Source organism: Lagopus muta, chromosome 14 (assembly GCF_023343835.1).
Source record: "Lagopus muta isolate bLagMut1 chromosome 14, bLagMut1 primary, whole genome shotgun sequence".
NCBI lineage: Eukaryota > Metazoa > Chordata > Aves > Galliformes > Phasianidae > Lagopus > Lagopus muta.
Window position 1 is genome coordinate 11,008,492 of NC_064446.1, and position 20,520 is coordinate 11,029,011.

At 45.1% G+C, this 20,520-nt stretch overlaps 1 protein-coding gene across 2 annotated transcripts in view; it reads left to right on the forward strand.

The window, feature by feature from the left end:
• ADAM19 (ADAM metallopeptidase domain 19) overlaps positions 1-20,520 on the forward strand; it is a 30,320-nt gene that overhangs the window by 1,039 nt on the left and 8,761 nt on the right. For both annotated transcript variants that reach the window (XM_048960333.1, XM_048960334.1), the window contains exons 3-14: positions 2,714-2,784; positions 10,072-10,150; positions 10,954-11,030; positions 12,934-13,126; positions 13,294-13,359; positions 14,501-14,572; positions 15,383-15,549; positions 16,311-16,395; positions 16,608-16,747; positions 18,322-18,499; positions 19,179-19,268; positions 20,123-20,318. In XM_048960333.1, the coding sequence (XP_048816290.1) occupies positions 2,714-2,784; positions 10,072-10,150; positions 10,954-11,030; positions 12,934-13,126; positions 13,294-13,359; positions 14,501-14,572; positions 15,383-15,549; positions 16,311-16,395; positions 16,608-16,747; positions 18,322-18,499; positions 19,179-19,268; positions 20,123-20,318 (1,414 nt within the window). The remainder of the gene's footprint in view (positions 1-2,713; positions 2,785-10,071; positions 10,151-10,953; positions 11,031-12,933; positions 13,127-13,293; positions 13,360-14,500; positions 14,573-15,382; positions 15,550-16,310; positions 16,396-16,607; positions 16,748-18,321; positions 18,500-19,178; positions 19,269-20,122; positions 20,319-20,520) is intronic.

Below are 20,520 nucleotides of genomic sequence, written 5' to 3' on the forward strand. Positions count from 1 at the left end.
GGGTGCGGTGCTGCTGGGCTGGGCGCCCCGTTCTACGCCGAGCTACTGCGGAGCGCTGCCAGGTGGAGGGATGAGGCCGCGGTTCCTGTGTGTGAGCTCCCGCGGTGCGCGCTGTGTGTTCTAAGCTGAGCTCTGCGATGAGGCTGAGGCCGGCTGCGGTCAGGGAGCCGCTGCATCCCTCCCGAAGGCAGGGGAACGCTGGCTATCTGCTCTCGGCAGGCTGCTCCTTTACACGTGCATCCTTGCTGCCCCTGCACTGAGGCTTCCGATCGCGTCTCTCTGACCTACTTTAAAGCTTTGCTTTCGCTGTACTGAGATGGATCACAGCTGCGAGGGTGTTTCCCTTAAAAATATATAAATAAACCCCACACAAATAAACAAAACTCAACAACAATACCGAAAAAAAAACCAAACAAACAAACAAGTCACTCCAAAGCTCAGGTGCAGATCGTAGTGACAGAATCTTTTGGGTTAGAAGGGACCTTCCAAGCTTACCTACTCCAACCCAGCAGACCCAGCTGCTCAAAGCCCCATGCAGTCTGAGCACTCCCATGGATGGGGCATTCACAGCTCTTTCAGCCCACCTGTGTCTTGTGCCCTGTGTGAGTACAGACATTTCTCCACTTCTCTTTGCTCTCAGTGGTCTGTCTGCAGCCGTTCTGAGAACTGCTGGGATGTTGGACTTGAATGTCAACCACAAACCAACCACAGTTTCCTAGCATCTATGCTGCTGATATCATGAAGGTATCAAATAATGAAAGGGGAAAATCCAGATGAGGTTGCTTAAACTGTGAACCAGAAGAAGGAAAGCTACAGCATTTTTGTAAAGAAAATTATGGCAGCTCCCTGTAGCTGTTGTTATTCTGGGCTTAATGTCCTTTCCATACGATAGGAATTTCTATAACTCCATTGTGCTGTATAAGGAAAAAAGCTGCAATGGCTCCCTCATGCTCTTAATTCTCTAAAAAATGTTCTTGCAACATAGGCTGGAAGTTTTGTTTCTCTCTGTTATTGATAGTGATACAAATACATCTGGACAGCATTTGCCTTTACATAAAGTTGCTGTGTCTCAGGGGTCTTGATTTGTTTCGAGCAGATTCCTGTTGGCTCCCAAACCCATGTTAGCAAAGCTTATGTAAAGCTGGGATAGTTCTGTTACGTGGCAATTAATGGACTCTAAAGCTGAGTGAAGGAAAGCATTATTAGTAATAATGATGAAGAGACGTTACAGTCACAGAGACACTCAAATCCCCTAGTGATGGGTGAGGCAACATCTTCTGCAACTGCTTACATCAAAACAGCAGACCCACTCTGTGGTGGACTGAGTGTGTAATTCAGTGGACTAAAACTCAGCCCCTTGGCATTATACTTTGTTGTATGCATTAAGGTATTTAGTCGTTCTGCATCACCTGATGGAAAATGAAGGACAGATGAACAAAACCCAGAGTATGAGTGGGGAGCTGATGAAAAGAGAAGCTTGTAACCTGGAGCTGACAGAGTGATGCCCAAACATACCTCAGGGCTGACAGCCTTTTAACAGAGCATCCTACTCAGCCTTGCTTTATGTTGCTTTCGGTTGATCTGTTCTGCAGAATCCCCTCTGACACTCAGTAAGGAAATACATTGGTTGACTGCTTCACTGGTTTTCATAGGTTTTTTTTTTTTTGGTTTTTTTTTTTTTTTTTGGCACACAGTTTAGGTGAATTGAGAAGTCTGTTCTTATCAGATGGCTTATTCATGCATTTCCTTTGAGAGGAAAAGCTCATTCAGAAACCTGACTTCAGCTAGCCCTGCTTTGACAGGGAGGTAAACCATAAAGAAATCCAGAGGCCTCCACTTTGGGCTTCTGGCAAACATATTCTATCCTTGAATTATTTAATTAATATTTTTAACACTGCTTTTGCTGTCTGCACTGCTCCTTTCTATCAGCTCTAGCAACGGTGTTAACTTATCCAGCTGTCCTGCATCCTAGCTCAGGGCTGTGCTTTGGGCTATTTGTGGATTGCAGACTGGGGCTGTGGCTGCTGTGCTTGAACTCCCAGGAAAGCTGCTGCCATGGTTTCTGCAGCCTGGGACTCACACAAGAGCAGCTGTGAAATAATGTCCCCCAGACCTCTAGGAATCTGAAGACATCCACAGGATCCTGTTGCCTGCGTCTTCCTGGCATTTCTAGGGTGAAAGGAATTTTGTGTAAATCTCTGAAAGAGGCATGATTCCTCTTGTCCTGAAATAGGCTTCTAAAAAACGCTTTTTTCAGCTGGGACGACAAAGGAAGCTTTGGTTAACTTGCTCATCTGTTCGATGCGTAAACCTCAGGGGCAAATTGAGATGTCCCATGATGCAGACCTGACCATGGTGTGCCCACAAATGGGCTCAGTGCACACCAAGCACTCCAGCACCAGGACTCACTGCCACATCTGAGCCCATCCCTCCCCGTGGGAGACTGGGGACGCTGGCTCAGATGCAGCACCCTAACAGCACAGCCATGCTGCTTGCTGGATCTGCGTTAGCGTGGCTGTGCTGTGGGGATGCAGCAGTGCATCTGGAGCCATTGCTTCTCCTCTCCGGCAATGAAGGTTACAGCCTTCCCCTGTGGAAGAAGGCAAGGAGTGCTTTAAGGTCAGCTGCAATATCTAGGGGAACAATTTGTTTTTCTGGATGTGTTCATAGTGGTGATGATTCATGAGTAACAGGCGCTGTCTTTTGTATGCAGCATCCACTCCAAGCTGAAGTTCGGATAGAGGCAGAAGGCCAGGAGCTCATCTTGGACTTAAAGAAAAATGGGTAAGTGTGCTTTGCTCTGCAGTTTGACTTGTGCTCACTAAGGCAATGAATAAGGATTACAGTGAAGTCAACAGGAAAACCTCCACCGACTGAACAGGATTTGTATAAAGGCAGGATGAGGAAGTACTTTTTTGGATGTCAAGGTTATCCCAGGTCTGAGTCCTCACTGGTGTTAACTGGGCAGTGTTCACTTCAAGAAAGCTGTCAGTAAAAAGCAGACTGTGACCTGGTCTGCAGTCTGGAAACTTACATTTATATCATAGTTCTTGCATTCACCAGAAGATGTTGCTGATGCAGAGTGCACTGTTTACCAAATGACTCACTGTGCCTCTAATGCTGTGATAAGAAGAGATGCTGCTTTTTCTTTCCTAGGACAAATGATCTGATAGTTTTTATTCCATTAGTGCCCTTCGTGCTGAAGCACACTGAAAATATGCTTTTGCATTAACTGAAATGCAGCCTCCTCTTGGGCACGATCCAGCAACCACGTGAAAGTGTAGGGCATGATGTGTATGGAATCCAGCTGGCACTACAGGAGGGGAAGTTAAGCTGAAGGACCCTTGTCTGGAGGCTTTGCCCTGTGTCTCTGGATTAGTTTCCAGTGGTGGAACAGCAGCTGGATATTTAGCTGCTATAAGCTTGTTGTTAAGCAGTCCACTTGTACTGTTAGTGTGTTAATTTTAAATTGATCTGAAGAGTTATCTATAGAAACACAACCCAGTGTATGTCTACTAGAACTAGCAGAGGGAATATTTACCTTCAAATAATAACCCTTCCTTCCTATATTTTAAATGTGTTGCATGGACATCCCAGGCACAGAGCTTAGGGGCTCCGCTTTCCCCCTGAAATATCAGAGGATCTTTTCATGTCTGACAACAGTATGTGATCCTAAATTATATTTGGGGTGTCCTACGGGAAAACCAGACTTTTCTTGGCACTGTGTGCAGCATAGACTGATAGCTGATGCAAGGAATGTTATCCTACTGGGTGCTTTTGGTAATAGAAGCTTCTGGTATAAAAGCTACTGGGAATTTCAGAGCTGCAAAACCTGGACATGTTTCCCATTCAGTCGTACACCTGTGTAGAACCATACAGAACAAGCCATCAGTTATCTGTACTTTGGCATCTCTCAGCTGGGAAAATAGAAGTGATTAAAGAGCAGGCAGCATAAGCACTGCCAGTTTGGTCCTGTGTAAAGCAGGGAAAATATCTGTTGCAGGTGACAGTTTCAGCAGTGAGCTGAACCTGGAGGCAGTGAGCCTGTGGGGGTTTCCTCCTGGTGAGAGGCTGTTGGTTTTAACATTTGGCACTAACTGCAAAGGTGAATTCCCTTCTGGCATGGAAGAAGTGGGGTTCCTTCCAGAATTATGTCACTGTGCTGGTGACAAAACAGCCAGGTGCCTGGTGGGAACAGGGCTGGACTATTTCCAGTGCAGGCAGACTTGTTGCTGGTGTTGGTAAACACAATGATAAGAATAAAAGGCTTCCATTGTGTTTATTTCCTGAGATGTGTTTTCATTCATTGAGATGTGTATACACAGACTGAAGTGCACACACGCTTCCACTGCAGGATCAATCCCTTTACAAGGGCTGCAGAAATAGGGCAAGTGGTTTGGAGCTCTTATATTCTGTGGAGAATACAAATGATTCACGGAGAGCAGCACTTCATGTGGGAGACTTTCCAGTTCTCAAGTCCTTGTTCAGGAGATGTGATGGCACCATCCCAAAATGAAGGTCTGTGAGCATGATTAGGCTCTGAGAGCCGCCGCTTCCCAGACTTGAGGGGGTGCAGAAGTAGTTCAGGGACTCTCAGTCTGAAAGAGAAATGATGAGGCAGAAGAGCATGAAGTGCATGGGAGCCCCGTGGGTGCTGTCATCATTAGCATCTATAGAGCACTTATATGGGAAGTGGAGGAATGTCACTCCTCACTGCAGTCCATGGGGTCCAGCATAGAGCTGCTCCCGGCACCCAGAGCTCACACTGGGATGCTGAGTGATGACAGAACAGGGATTTCTTCCCTAAAGGGTCTGTCAGGCACCCGGGCAATGCAAGAGAAGCTGCCATTCTCTACTGGGGTCCATCCCTTTGGAGCAGTCTGAAACCTGGCTGCTCTGGTTTTGTGTTCCTTTGACAGTGAGTGTAACAAGTGCATGGAAGTTACTTGGGACTTTGTGAGTCAAGAAGATCCCCAGAGTTCTGGGTCATTTCACTGATCCCTGTAGAGGGGCTCCGGAAAGCTGGTAGGTTAGGTTGCATGCTTGCTTGTTAGTCAGTCCTTATGGAGAGATGAAGGTGATGAAAATGATCTTGCTTTGGAAAAGTGAGAGAAAAAGCCATACAGATAAATCTTTTGTTTGTATGTTTGTTTGTAGGGATGCAGTAACTTTCAGTGAAACAGGCTGCTGTTTCCAATATGTGAAGAAACGGTCACATTAAGATTGTGATTTCATATTCAATACAAGAAGGACATGGTGTTCATCTGCAGGATGCAACACAGAAATTATTGCATATACTTCTTCAAAACTGAGCACAGAACTGAGTTTTGAAAGACCACCACACCGTCTGGGTCTGGGCTTCATATATCTAAGAATACAATCATTGCATTAGCAGTTAACGCAATGTTGCATTATTTCCTGTTTGGGCACTTATTACAAAGAAGGAACCACGCTGCAGTTCTAAGTAGAGGTCACAAAACCATGTCATGTTTCTGAGGAACAACAAAAGTATATCCCCTGAACGACTCACGCTTCTCTTAAGTGACCCAAAGCCACGTCCTGCAGCTGCAGGACTGGAAAGCTCAAAGCTGCACAAACAACAAATATATGGAAAGATGCCTATAAAACAGCTTTAAAGTTGGCTGGGGATTGGGAGCAAAAGAATCTGAGTTGCAAACATTGGATGAGAAGTGACTTAAAGGCATTTTTTTAATAAAAAGCAGCTTTGAGTCAAGCGTGGAGGGGATGCTGAGAGTCTTGAGTGTGTGGTAAAGCTGCCTGGTGTGAACCTTTTCTTTCTGGCCAAGGGATGATCTGATATTTGTGCAGCAGAAACTTGCGTGAATTTTTTTCTCACCTAAATACCATAGAAATATGGAACACAGCTGTGTGTTGGCTGCTGCTCTCCTGCAGCATCCGTGGTTGTGGGGGGCAGAGCCTGTGTGGGGCTGGTGGAGATGTGCAGAGTTTGCATGAGGACAGAGCAAAGAAAGCCCAGAGCTCATCTGATGAAGGCTCTGAAGCAATCCAGTGGTTATTTGCTGGATCTGATAAGGAGCAGTATCACTTCCAAGCTCTTCTGGCCCCATCCAGGTAGCTGATGATTGCACCAGCCCTGGTTGATGCCCTCAGCAGTCTGGTAATGGCTTTGTATGTCACTTGTGTGTCACTGTTTCCTGCTTGTTCTCATTTCCAGGGCCTCCCTTCCCAACTGAGCGAGGAAGAGGGGAGGCTGCTGCCCACTCCCAAGCAGGAAGGATATATGAGATTATTCCACTGATGGGCTACACACTGTCAGTGTCTAATAGGTTTCCTGCATGGGAGGTTAAGGGTTATGTGAGAGAGGGAAATAGAGTTTATCCTGCTCTGCTGTCTCTTGGAGTCACCAGAAAAAGAGTGGTGGGACGTGGGAAGCCGTCACTGCTTTTCAGCCTTCTGATTCTCCTGGGATATTCAGTGATTTCTGTGCAGTGTATGGAGGAAGAGGAAATTGAATCCTTTAACTTTTCTCTCTGAATCATTATCAGCTAATTTTCTATTTATTTTATTTCCTTTTTCCTCTCCAGGCAAGTTTTATAGTTCCCATTGGGGGTTATGTGGCAAATTTTGCTTAGGTCCTGTAACGTGATTTACACAGCAAGTGTCAGATGATGCAGATGACAAAAGGGGATCGAAAAGCGCTTTAGTAGCTTGTGGTGTTCTCCAAGACCTTGCAAATAGGTGGTTTAGTTCTACTTCAAGGGCTGGGAATCTACTTATACCCTTCCAAGCTGCTGCTGTTTGCACAATAAACATGATCTCAGATATATCAGCATAGCTCCTGAGGGAGGGAGCTTAAGAGCTCTATGATTTTTCTGGATGAGATTTACTGACACAAAGAGGAAACTTTTGGAGTTCAGTGGTTTAACAGTGCCAGTTTTTGGCTAAAGAATTCCAGGGAGGTGAAATCCCTGATTTTTCATTAGTGATGGATACAGACAGCTGGCTCTTTGCATTGTCAGGGGTGACATTTTGGAGGTGTTTGTGATGGGGTCACTCTCAGGTTCTCACAATAAATCCTGACTTGAGGGAATGTTTGAAGGGCTGGGAAGTGAGGAATCTAATTTCCTCTCTTACCCTACTTGGATCCTGCTGAAAGGCAATGGAGTGGGACCACAAATCATAGATGGAAATCTGATGTCTCAGCTTTCTTGGGAGAACCAATTCCCTCCACCTCCAGATGCTGGCGGCCAAGCTGGACAGATTTATGGTGATTTGAGGAAACGGACAGGGAAAAAAGATGTCAGAAGAATTGGTGTTACTTACAAGAGCTTCCTGGACTTTTCTTTTTTCTTTTTTTTTTTCTTTTTTATCCCATGTACTGTTTTGGAGAGCACTGGGGTGCTGCCTGCTGAGGTGGTTGGGTTCTTCCCCAAACTCTCTGCCACTGCCTCATGTGTGAGGTGCCTGGCCTCCCTGGTGCTGTGTATTGGTGTGGTGAAAGGGAGATGCTCTGATCAAGAACATCAGCTGTAGGTGGCCATGTGCAGAGCAGGGTTTTGTTTCAAACAATGATATCATTGACAGCCGGGAGTGGGTCCAATGCTGCTCCACGCCAGTCAACAGCAGAAAGTCTCGAGCCATCTGTATGCTATGGCAGCGAGCCACTCGTGCTTCGTTTGGCTTCCCTGCTTGGATTGGAGCTGTGTCCCAGAGCGTTCTGTGGAGCAGATCCTTCCAAGACACAGGCCCTTCCACCCGGAGTGCTGCACCCGAGCTGGATCTGGGGCAGTGACTGATGTCGCCAGAGGTCGGTCGCTATGGGAGGTGCAATGGTTGCCCTCGGGCACCCTGAGAGCTCCAGCAATCCGTGTGGCTGCAGTTGCTATCACAGCTCTGCTCTGCCTGCTTTCCAAAATCTGCTTCTCCTCTGAGTTCATCAATTCCTCGTGCTGATAACCCCACTAATGACCAACTCCATGCTTTATGATGTGTGCTAGTGGTCTGCCAGCTGTGCGAACATCTCTGAGGCCTTTACATGATGTTATTTTCACATTCAAGATTTACAGGCATTCAGTTTTATCTACAGCTGTTGCAGAGGTGGACTGTGTAACAGGAAAGAAAAACCTAATCATGCTGTATTTTTCTATACTTTTCTCCTCCGTCAAGGATCTAAGTTCTGTGCTCCTATGAAAGCAGTGAGTTTGGTCTGTCAGCATTCAGAGAACTGAGCTTCCCTGGAAACCTGGCAGTGACTGTCCCAGAATTTTGATAGATAAAAGCCACTGCTAAGGTTTTGGGTGACAACATCTCACTGATGTCCCCTGTTTACCCAACTTGTACATATGAAGAAGAGGAATGAGCCGGACTGGTGCTCTGTGAGACGTGAAGGATTCTTTTCTATTTGTTTATGCTTTGGTGGTAAATTTGATGCTCTCTGAGGAAGTGAGCTGGGCTGGGAGTGGACTTTCACAGGCTGTGAGGTTTAGTCGACCCCTGAGGGTATTGCAAGATGTCCTGTTGTCTTTCCTCTTTCCTCACCACCCTCCTCCCTGCAATGCCCTGCTGTGCTGGAGCCACAGGGCTCTCCTGTTACAGCAGGGAAAGGCCTTCAGAGCATAAGATGGCACTAATCAGCTGGAGGGGCCACATTCCCAGCACAGCAAATAAATACCTCTAAAAATGCAAGCATCCCCCCCATGTCTCTAAAATTGAAGGTAGGGAGAGATGTGCACATGGTGTGTGCTATATGCCTTTATTCCGTGCCCAAAAAGCCTGGTGCTGAGTGGGAAGTAGAGGGATAAATAAGTTGTGGCCATCAAGATTCAAAGCATGGGGAATTTTATGGTGCTGGAAAAGAGAAAAACTAACTATTCATAGTGCATGCTTTCCAAGAATAAAGGAGCAGGAGGCAAACACAGGCATGCTTGTTTGGGATTTAAACAAGTAGGCTGTGCAAGCCCCAGCTACTGGAAGAAATCTACAGGCTGTAGATTCTGGCTGTAGCAGCACAAAGCAGATTCACATTGGTTTCATGTCTGCTCTGAAGATGACAGTCTCTTACACAGACCAGATACCTGCCAGAACTCATTGCTCAAGGCAATTTCCTGCCAGTTAATGCAATCTGTTGATTAAACATTTGTTTCTTGCAGCCTCATGCTGAGCAAGCTACTGCAGTCAGGGAGATGAAGGGAGTTCTTTCTTGTGGGATGGCACTTCAGGGCTTATCTTTAGTTTACAGATTGAGATAGCTGGAAAGCAGTAATTCAGCCTTCTGGATCACTGACAAGATCTAGTGATGGGAATTAGCACATCAGAAAGAAACCAAATGAGCCTTCCTGGGCTACAGTGGCCTTTGGAAGTGAAGGTAAAAGCTGCTGAATTCTTGACACTAAATGCTGTCGAGTAAAATGAAGGCACATGATGGCACACAGATCTGTTTGACACGAGGCTGCTGAGCAAGTGTGCTGCATAGATGGGGCACGCTGTAGGGTTCTTCTCCAGTTTTTTGGAAATGAGGCTATTGTTTAAAGGAAAGGAAAAACTTTCAAAGCTGTGTTATATTGCTGCTGAGATAGACACAGGATGTGACCTTCTTGCTTTGGCCCAGATTTTGACTTACTGTACTTTTTTACATCACTGTTTAGAAAATGCAGATGTTTAAAAAAAGAGGGAAGGCTGTTTCCTCTGGAATCAGGTCAAAATACTTACTATTCAGTGCATAGGAGCGCCTTTTATAGGCTTTTGGCTTGATCTTGGGCTGAAGACAGGGACAATATTGTCTGTACAAGGATGACATGATCAAATTTAAATGGGGGAATCAGCAGTTTCCTAGGACAAAGATGTGAACTGGCCTCTGGGCAGAAGTTGCAACACAGAAGCAGATTGGTTTATAATTGTGTTCAGATTTGGGCACTGGAGAGTCAGAGTCTGACACACACACCAATGCCCAGATGTGTCCTGAGCTGGCTTCAGTGTGCTCAACCTAATTCCATTACACGTGGGCATAACTTAGCAGCACAAAGGAAACCACACAGTGCCTTGTATCATTCAGGGACTTTTTTTTTACTTCTTTTCCTCATGTAACTGCAGAGACCTGTTTGCACCAGGCTACACTGAAACTCACTACAGCCAGACAGGACAAGCACGGACCATTCCTCTGGCCCACACTGTGAGTGCTGACACCTGCAGCTGAAGGGGAGGGTGGTCTGGCTTTCTGACCTGGGGTGTTCCAGCAAGAAAGCATCTCCATCATCAAAAAATTGGTAAAAACAGCTTAGTGTATTGCCTGTACTCTGGTGTGAGAGAGCCAAGGTCAGCCCTCAGGATTGTCTCCCTCTCTGGGTGCTGGGGATTAATTAATTTCTCCTGCTGCTCATCCCCTTGCTTTTAATTCTCCCACTAGGTGCTTTATGCTGGGAAGAACCCAGCCCGAGTAAGTTGGCTCTGCTTGAGTAACAACCCTATGAATTACTGCTCTCACGCTGCCTTTGGCTGATTTAGCAGCAGTGAGCACGCAGTGGCACAAAGATGTGCATTGGTTACAACATAAAAAATAGAAGACAAAATCCCCATGAGATCATTTTTACTGCTGCTGCCCCAGGGCAAGGGGGAGGGCCATGGTAGATACATTGGCATTCATGCCCCAACTCCTCCTGGTCCCTACTAGAGACTGCCTTTGTTCTGCGGATGAGGACTTGCTGCTGTCCATGCTGTCACACATCTTTGAGGGCCTGACCCAGGGCCAGCTGCCACCAGCAGGCAGCTCCACTTACCAGCAGCTCCGGGTCAGGCTTCCTGCTGCAGCTATTCGAGGTGCATCCTTGGGGATTTAATTGAGATAAATGCCACGTGCAGCAGAAAGAAAGCAATTACAGGAGTATTGGCTGTACTCAGCTGGGACTTATTGATGTCTAAATGTAATGCATGTCAACCATGAATTGGATTGCCAACCTTTGCCCCTCTGCCTTGCAGGAGCACTGCTTTTACCAGGGAGTGGTGCGGGGCAGAAAGCACTCCAGCGTGACGCTCAGTTCATGCCAAGGGCTGCGGTAAGTGCTGGGGCACATCTGCTCCCCAGGGTCTTTCTGGTCAGATGGGCCTGTTCTTAAATTCTACCCCACCAGAAGTCCTGGGTGTCAGAGGAAAAGCTGAAATCTGGGGAACATTGATGACCACAGCTTCCTATACAGCTCCTACATTGCTTCCCCCTCTGCACTGGCAACATTAATCCATACATCAAATAACTCCAGCATGGGATACCTCTTCCATTAAGTTACCTAGGACCGTGTCCCTTACGGAGGCAGGGACAGGGCTTGCCATGCTGCAGAAACCAGTTCCTTCTCCCAGCCTCTGACAGCTGGATGGTTTTCATGTTCTGGGGGCAGCCTTCAGATCTGAGTTTCCTCCCATCAGTCCCATTTCCTCTCCTCGCTCCCTGCTTTCTCCCTGGGTGGTGCAGGGTTGTGAGTTATGCCTCTAAAACCTTGGCTGTGGTAGTAATGGAGTCTCTGGCAGAAAAAGGCAGTCTGTATGTGTTCATTTACACCAGCTTGGGGTCTGTTTCCTAAATACCACGTGCACTTTATTGATATTAGCGGTCATCTGCCCTCGAGAGCTGTGGGACTTGGCCCAGCCAGGAAACAGCCCTTGCCAAAGCAAATCCCAGAAATCTTAAGTGGATTTACAGCAGGCCGGAGAGCCCATGGAGATAAACAAGGCAGTGCAGCCACCTGTGGTCTGCAATAAATAATTGAAAATCAGACACAGGTGTGTTCTTCTGCCAGCCTGCATGTTTCCCAGCTCTCCCCTCCAAGATCAAGGAACACAGCTCTCCGATGCATGTACAGCTTTCTGCACCCATCAGGCCACTGTCTGGGGGTGTTAGGTGCTCTGAAGCCCCCCCAGATCCAGCACAGAATCTGTCCCTGTGCAGGAGATGTGACAGCATCCCAGCATGAGGTGTTATTATGCTGACTGCATATTACTGTGCTTTCAGAGGGGCTCTGAGTTGATTTGTGGCTTAGGCTTTTTGGGAGCAACTGGAGGAAAAATGGGGCAAAGGATAACAACAGCTTCCTGCTTTCCTTGAAGCCACGTGGCTGCACTCACTCCTGTAGCCATGAGATGGAAAAAAAACTGGCATATGAGCTGTGCCCCTGGGAAAGCACTTTGAATATGATCCTGGCTCACAAGGAAAGCACTTTGTATTATTTATTACCCCTTTTGTAACAGTTTTTGTCAGGCACTCTCTCCTTTGAGGGTGAAGCAGGGTTTCTTTGCAAAGGGGTGCTGTGTGGGGTGGTGGCATGGGATGGGCAGACAGCTGGAGAGGATAGGACTGTGTGAAGACATGGGCTGTTTGGGGGACAGAGACTTGTGGTGCCCAAAAATGGCATTTGCTGTAAGGGAAAAAAAAACCATTATTAATTGTTAGATGAAATAAAATGGGAGAATATCTGTTTTGTTGTGGCATCCATTACTTGTCCACATCAGTGCTTTTTTTCTTATACAATAAAACAGAGAGGGAAATGAAAGGGAGACGAGGAAAATCTGCAAAATGAAGGAGACAAAAATGCTGTTTCTTCTATTGACAAAAAAGCTTTTCATGTTTTCAAGCTAGTTTTGTTGCAGACAATTTTTTTTTTTGATCCACTGAAGGAAAAGCTATACTTAAAAAAAATAAAAAGTAATAATAACACAAAAATCAGGCCTTGTTGCAGCACGTGCACCAATAACCCTTTAACTGATTGTGAGAGCCCGTTTGAACAGATTATATGAAAACCAATGGATCACTACCTTCTGAACTCAAAATATTCCCATCCTTCTGAATAAGTGACCAGCCTGGCATGGAGAAATGCCTCACCAGGACCAGCCAGGAATGCAGCAGCAGGATTTGACTCTATTTGCTGCAGCAGTAACTGGATTTCCTTCTCACTGCTTCCATTCCAACAGAGGCCTCATTGTACTGAGAAGCAATTGCAGCTATGTCCTGGAGCCACTTCCTGACAACCCAGACCTGCACCAGATCTACAGGCTGGATGATCTGAGGATGCCAGCAGGAGCCTGTGGCCACCAGGACTCCATGGCCACAGCCAGGAATTGGCTTGGGGACTTTGCAGCTGGGGTGAAATTCCCCAACCACAGGGTGAGGAGGGCTTCGAGCGTCTCCCAGCTCACTGCTGTAACTCAGTCACACCTTGAGGACCCTGTGTGATGGGGTGGGGTGAATGGCTGGTGAAAAATAGCCTGTAAGTATGTTTTATAAGAGTTTCTTGGGGAATGTTGGGGAAATAACTTGTATTGCTGCTGCAGGTGAGGCGGGAAGCTCTGCAGGCTATGAAGTATGTGGAGCTGCTGCTTGTGGCTGACTATGCAGAGGTAAGGAAGGGGGTCCTGTGCCCATCACTTCTGTCCCCTCTGCTGCCTCCATTGGCCCGCCTTGACCAGCAGAGATACAGGCTATGACAGGGTTGAAGGAGTAGGTTTGGGACAATTCTTGTCTCCCAGGGTACCAGTGATCCAGAGTAGAAAGATCCCACATCTCTGTGGACGTTTGGGAACTCCTTCACAATCCTTCATTGAGGATAGGAGGGATGGCTTTCAGCCTTGGGTCACCTGGGTGTTTCCAGGAGAGATGTGCATCTATATTTAATCTCTAGGGAAGATAACTAAGATTATCATCTGCTTTGAGATCTTGTCATGTATATAAAAAAAATAATGACATTTTCAGGGCTCCAGATGATCAAATCGGGCTGGAAGAGGCCCAGTGCATTCAGCAGTCCCTCCCTGTCTCCTGAGTGGATTGCATGCCAGATGTACTTACTGACAGTAAAACCTCACAAAGGAACATTGGTCATTTAATCTCCAGCACAGACTGGACTCAGGCTGATCCTATTCATAATTTACAGCTTGAAGCTCCAGCAGTGAAAGCCATGTAGTGCTCTGTGTGGAGACAAAATCTGTTTTGATCTCCTCTTTTAGGCAGCAGGATGATAGGGAGACTGAGAGAACATGTTACACCCAGGAACTGCCATATGTTGTTCACCATTTTGTTATGTGAGCTGCAGTAAACACCCTCACAGTGGAGCTACACTTCACTGCTTCCCTTGCTAGGAGAAAAATCCCAGCTTTTGCAGTCTGTTTAATAGAAACCTAAATATTTTGCAAATCCTTGAATCAAAACGCTGTTTGCAAAATTAACTCATTATCAGGTAGTTTAATAGGCAAATTTGTTCTTTTTGGCTGTTACCATGTATTGTACCTGACAAATTTCCTGTTCCTTGCATTTGGATTGCTCCACTAAGTTCCTACCACCCCTGGAAAACTACCCCTGCAGTGGGATGCCAGGGGTGAATTCTGAAGATACATCTACAGATGGGCTTACAGTCAAATGTACAGCAAAGAAAGGCTTTTGAGCATCAGTTGGTAGTTACCCTCTTATTCCCACATGCTTAAACACATTTCAGCTCTTTCTAGTTGTCGTTGTGCCACCTGACAGGGACATGTTTGTTTTGTTCAGGTTCAGAAACATCATTTCAACATTGAAGCAACAAGGCTTAAATTAGTGGAGGCTGCTAATTACGTGGATAAGGTGAGATCTGGTGAGCATGAACTTGGGGAAATCAAAGCCCATATTGTGCATCATGAGAATTAATCGTGAGGGGGAATATTGTCTTCTTGGGAGAGAGAGTAATGCTTTGGCAGCACTCTCCAGTGGCTCAGGGAGAGATCATTTTTAAGTAATTCTCTTGTTGGACATCAGGGGTGGGGTGAGATCTCCATTCCTCACCTTGGAATCAGCGTGAGCATCTCTGTATTTTAATGCATCTCTGTATTAACTATGTTATCTAAATACAGAGGTTGACAAGGAGCTAAGGTCCCTTCTTTCTCTTCAGCTCTCTTCTCTTGTAGAAAGCCTCACAAACAGAGCAGGAAGGAGCCTTCAGAGCTCATCTTTGCAGTGGTACCCAGTGCTGTTGAAGTAAACATCACAGCTTTTCAGATCTGTTCCCTTCAACTCCTTCCTCCTCCCCCTTCCTACCCTGCCCAGGAAGACTTGTCCTATTTGTACTTGACGTGGGCAGCAGATTACTTCCTTCCTTTTTTCAGGGATTTTGACATATCTCAAGATTAACACGATGTTGGTCTCCAGTCTTTGTGCTTTTCTAGATTATATCTCTGTCATTCATTAAAAAATGCATCTCTAGTCCAATCCAGTTTAGTTTAGTGGGTGGTGCACTTTTCTCTTCGCAAATTGTGATGCATTTCCAGAGAGGACATCATCTCTGGATGCGTGTTTCGCTAGTAGCATTTATCAGTGCTTACACACAAGGTCTAAAATGCAATAAAATAAATCAGTAGTGCTCATTTTGTTTTTTCTTTTCCCTCCTATACCTATCAGTTTTACAGGTCCCTGAATATCCGGATTGCCTTGGTGGGGCTGGAGATCTGGAGTAATGGGAACAAATGTGATTGCACTGAGAATCCTTACTCCACCCTGAAGTCCTTCCTGGCCTGGAGCAGCAAGGAGCGGGTGTACAGAAAGCATGATAATGCCCAACTAATCACGTAGGTTTATTTCACCCGAAATAAGCTGTTTCTGAAAGTGTGTTGAGTGGGTGGGAAAGCAATATTTGAGATTATTATTTTTTTTCTAAGATTCAGAATGGAAAATTTAATGCCCAACTAACATTAAGCTTTGGCATGTGGAGCAATTTCAAGAAAATCTGAATCATAAACAAGATCTGTAAGCACTTTGTAGAAGCTGTCCATCCCTACTTCACCCTGCTGAGATACAGGGAACACAATGGTAGGAGCTGGCTGGGGATCTTGCCTCACCCTGCTGATCTCATTACAGCCAGCAGTAGCTATGGCCAGCAATGCAAATGCCAGAAGAAAAGTCTGCAGCAACTCTCAGACCTCCCTGCCTCTCCCATGCTAATTTATCCTTCAGAAAATAATGCTGAATCAAGCAGTAGACTTAAGGTAAATTAGATATTCCCAACTGGTACCAAACTAAGAATCCAGAAATATTATTTTCTGTACCTACTGCAAAGCTCAATCGAGGAAACTTTCTTCCACTAAACAATTACATGAAAAAAAAAAAGATTGGCTAATTGGTCCATAAAGCAAAGTATCAGTCCATGAAAATTAGGTCCTAAAGCTTTGTAGCTCTATTGTAATGTTCTGTGCTTGAAGGTGGTACTAAAGAAAATATATTCAACTGACATGTACACTGTACAAAGCTTGGGGCTGCAGGATGCTTTTTTTCTCTGCCTTGCCTTCAAGTGCCTCGGTGCCATTTTGTGATCTTTCTGGGTTGATTTTAGGGGTGTGCCCTTCCAAGGTACCACAGTAGGTTTGGCTCCTGTGATGTCCATGTGCTCAGATTTCCAGTCAGGAGGAGTAAACATGGTAAGTTATTGCTAATGCCTGATGTGATGTTTCTTGTCAGCAGTAAATACAAACAATAGATGCCTCCTAAAGTCCAGGAAGAAATAGGCAGCAATACCTTCAGTAGATGTCTTCCATACGTAACAGTGAGAAGTGCCTCTCACCCCATTGATCCAGAGGTACAAGGAACAGGCACAAGTGACATGCTGACCTGCCTCTTTGATCTTGCACAGGACCACTCTGATAATGCCATTGGTGTTGCTGCTACTATTGCCCATGAGATGGGCCACAATTTTGGCATGAATCATGACTCATCTGGCTGCTGTACCACCCGTGCAGAGGAAGGAGGCTGCATCATGGCTTCTGCCACTGGGTGAGTCCCATGGCCTTGCTGGGAGATGCGGAGAGTTTGGTGAGAGCTAAAAATTCAGAGTGAAGTGGACCTGTTGCTAGGTGCTATAGCCAGTGTGTTTATAGAGATAATAACTGCTGAGCAAACACTAGTTCATGTATCAGTTGTAATTTGCAAAATTACCATTGAATTTATTCCTGTATGAGATTGGGCTTAAGTATTGGAGCAGCATGTGGAGCTCTAAGCTGTTACAGAGGCAAATTTTCCTATCTTCTGTCCTAAGAGATGGTCTCAGGGCCTCTCTAATCCCTTATCTCTGAGTTTGTGCTTCCCACCATGTCCTACCAAATGATCTATCACCCAAAGCACATTCAATACACTTACACACATCCTTCTCCACAACCTGAGCTGGTTATTGCCAGCAAGCACAGAGAAATGAGGGGTGACCAGAACATGTTGGGGTGTGTCACCATGGTGCTTCATTTATGTGCTGCACAGAAAATACAAAGATAGTTGATAGGTTTTTTTAAAGCATCTCCCAGAAAAGATGATTTTGTCTTTTATAACACGATGAAGAAAAGAAATACGATTCCTTCAGGAGAGAACTGATCTTATTAAAAGGCACAGTGATAGAATTATACTTCAAACTCAGGAGACATGAAAACAGATCCATTGCTTGTTGTCATCAGCATACGGCTTGGTTTCAGTGAGCCATGGGAAGCTATTGAAAAGGAAGGAATAGATCTTCTTTGGAGAAAGGGAAGTGGGTCATTTTGGAAACCCACAGGAATTCCAGAGCTCATTCTGGATGAGGAACCACGACAGCTTCTGTATTTCAGTCACGTAAAAATGCTAGCCAAAGCCATTCACTTAAAGCCATGTTCCTTATTTCCCCAAGTCTTCCTCTTTGGCAGTTTTAAACAAAATTGTCTCAATTAAATGCCTTTTTTTAATGAGAGCTATTTCCTCCAAATATGGAAAAATGTTCAGATGAACATTGAAAGCACACTGGCATATAGGAGCTATTCAGTGCAGCACATATGCATACATGCATGGTCATGAATAGAATGCATAGATTCAAGCATAGTTGCAAAGAAAGTTCATAATCCATGCAAGAGAACATGTTCAAGTCCTTTGCAATGAGCAGCGGAAACAAAAAAGGAAACATTATTTTCAGCAGCTAATTTCACGAGTGGTTATTCATGGTCCAAGTGCTGATTCTCAAACTTTAGAGCAGAGGTGTGAGCCATGACTTCAGTGCTGAGCAGGTAAGGACTGCTGTCCTTGTCAGCAAGGACAAGGTGAAGTCTAACTCAACATGATTTATTTTTTTTCCCCCAGGAAAGATGGTTTTTAAAGGCCATTCCTTTACTAGACTGTTTTGTGGTGCAATCTCACCTCATTTCCAAATGAAACCCCACTGGATCTCAATTTGAACAGGCACACAAAACCGCCATCCACCTTCATACAGTTGCATAGATTTAAAAGGAGTGGTGTTCTCTGGCACTGTTAGGACTGGTATGTGATCACTTTTGGTGCCCTGAACCATTGTCTGGATCTGTCGTGATGTTTTTCTGCACTGTGTTCATATTCAGGCACCCATTCCCCAGAGTGTTCAACCAGTGCAACAGGAGAGAGCTGGAGAAGTATCTGCACTCAGGTGGAGGGATGTGCCTTTCCAACATGCCAGATACCAAGAGAATGTATGGAGGGAGGAAATGTGGAAATGGCTACTTGGAAGAAGGGGAGGAGTGTGACTGTGGAGAGGTGGAGGTAACAGTTGTTCTCATTGACCTGTTTGGATTTTAGTTGAGACACAATGATTTTATTATATACTTTGCAAATGCAATTATGTGATATGTAAACAGCTTTTGTTTGTGCAGGAGATAAGCTTTTCTGCCCTGCATGTAAATGTATATGCAATGTAAATCAAGACAGTAAAGTACTGTATCTAAATTTATATTGCACAGCATAATGTATCCTGGAACTCAGGGGTGGTACAATCTGTGCTAAAACAGAGGTGATGGAAAGTTCATTAAAAAAAAAAGTGATCTTGCAGATCACATTTTCATGTGTGTAGGCAAAGTGCACTTCACCTACAGCTTCATTCTCTGTAAAGATGGGCTTCTCTCTTCTCATAGAATTGCAGTTTGCTTCTCCATATCCATACTTTGACTAGCAAGTCAAAGGGGAGCTGCAGCCCAGATTCAGCAGAGGTAACGATCTCAGCCTATAGTACCAATCCATCCAGCAGAGAACATTAATATGCAGTAGTATAATCCAGCAAATGCTGAGTTTCAAGAATATACTGTGGAAGAAAGGCTGATCCTCTGAATATTATTTATCTTGTGTGAGAACAGATTAGTGTCACCATCAGGCTTTGATGCTCTGATGAATTCTTGTCCTGAATTTGCCTTGTGAACAAAACATTCTGCATCCTGCTTTTTTCCAGGAATGCAATAATCCCTGTTGCAACGCCAACAACTGCTCCCTGAAGCTGGGTGCTCAATGTGCCCACGGCAGCTGCTGTCATGAGTGCAAGGTGGGCTTGTTGAATTTTCCCAAAATCTTTGCAGGCATTTGCACAGTGGTGTGTGTAAATCTGGTCTGTGGTCCCAAGGCTGTAAATGCCCTGCAGGACAGGGCAGACATAGGGGATCACACAGTGCTTCTGTATCACTGGAGCTTGTGAAAAACAGGTTTTGATTTAGGAGCCAAAGACCTTAAGGTTTGACCTCAGATTCTCTAGAATGAACGTAGGCAAATATTTCTCTTCAGTTTATTTAATGTTTGCATATGTATTGCATGCTTTTAGTGACCTATCCTAAGCAGGTGAAAAAAAAATTTCAAGGAATCCATTTGGACTCTCACTTCTTTCACAAGAGACTTCAATAAACCTCCTAGACGTAATTGTGTATGTCTTTCCATCTGTGTGCATGGTAAACTCATAGCAGCTGGAGACAGAAGTTGCATGTTAGGAAAATGTCTCCAGCAGTGATGACAGGCACTGAAACATACTTCCCAAACAGGGAGGATTTTTAGAATAGATTACATAAATATGTCAGAAATGGTTTAGGTGAATCAGATTCTACCCCTGTGTAGAGAGAGGTGGATCAATGTCCTTTTGAAATCTGACAACCTAATTTTCTCTGCATGCTCTCATCCTTACCTGGGAAAGGGATATGGTCACTAATTTAATTGTACACAGCTCACTCAGTTAATGAAGTTAGAGTTATTTGGATCACTGCAGACCTCAGAAAACCTAACATAAGGTGGAGAAGGGATGAATACAGTGGGATTTATTTTTTTTTATCTACAAAGAGACATCGTGCAGACATGAAATCATCAATAAGCCAAGCCACAATTCCATTTTTTCCCCCCTTTGTATTATTTTAGCTGATGTCTCCAGGAACTCTCTGCAGGGAAAAGTCAGGACTATGTGACCTCCCAGAGTACTGCACTGGGCAGTCACCGTTCTGCCCCTCCAACTCCTACCAAATTGATGGGACTTCCTGTGAAGGAGGAAAGGCATATTGCTATAATGGCATGTGTCTCACATACAAAGACCAGTGCTTGCAGCTGTGGGGGCCAGGTAAGGACACGACTTGCAGTGTATTGTATTGTTTTTGGAACATACAATATTATACAATATCCTGCTGTTATGCACTCTGTGAATGGCAGTAGTATCTTGCATCTATATTCTCAGTGACAAAACCTGAGGAGGTTTTTCTCCTGCCTTACTCACTTGGAGGAGGGAACACAAATTTCCCATGCTCAAACCATGTCAGATAAAT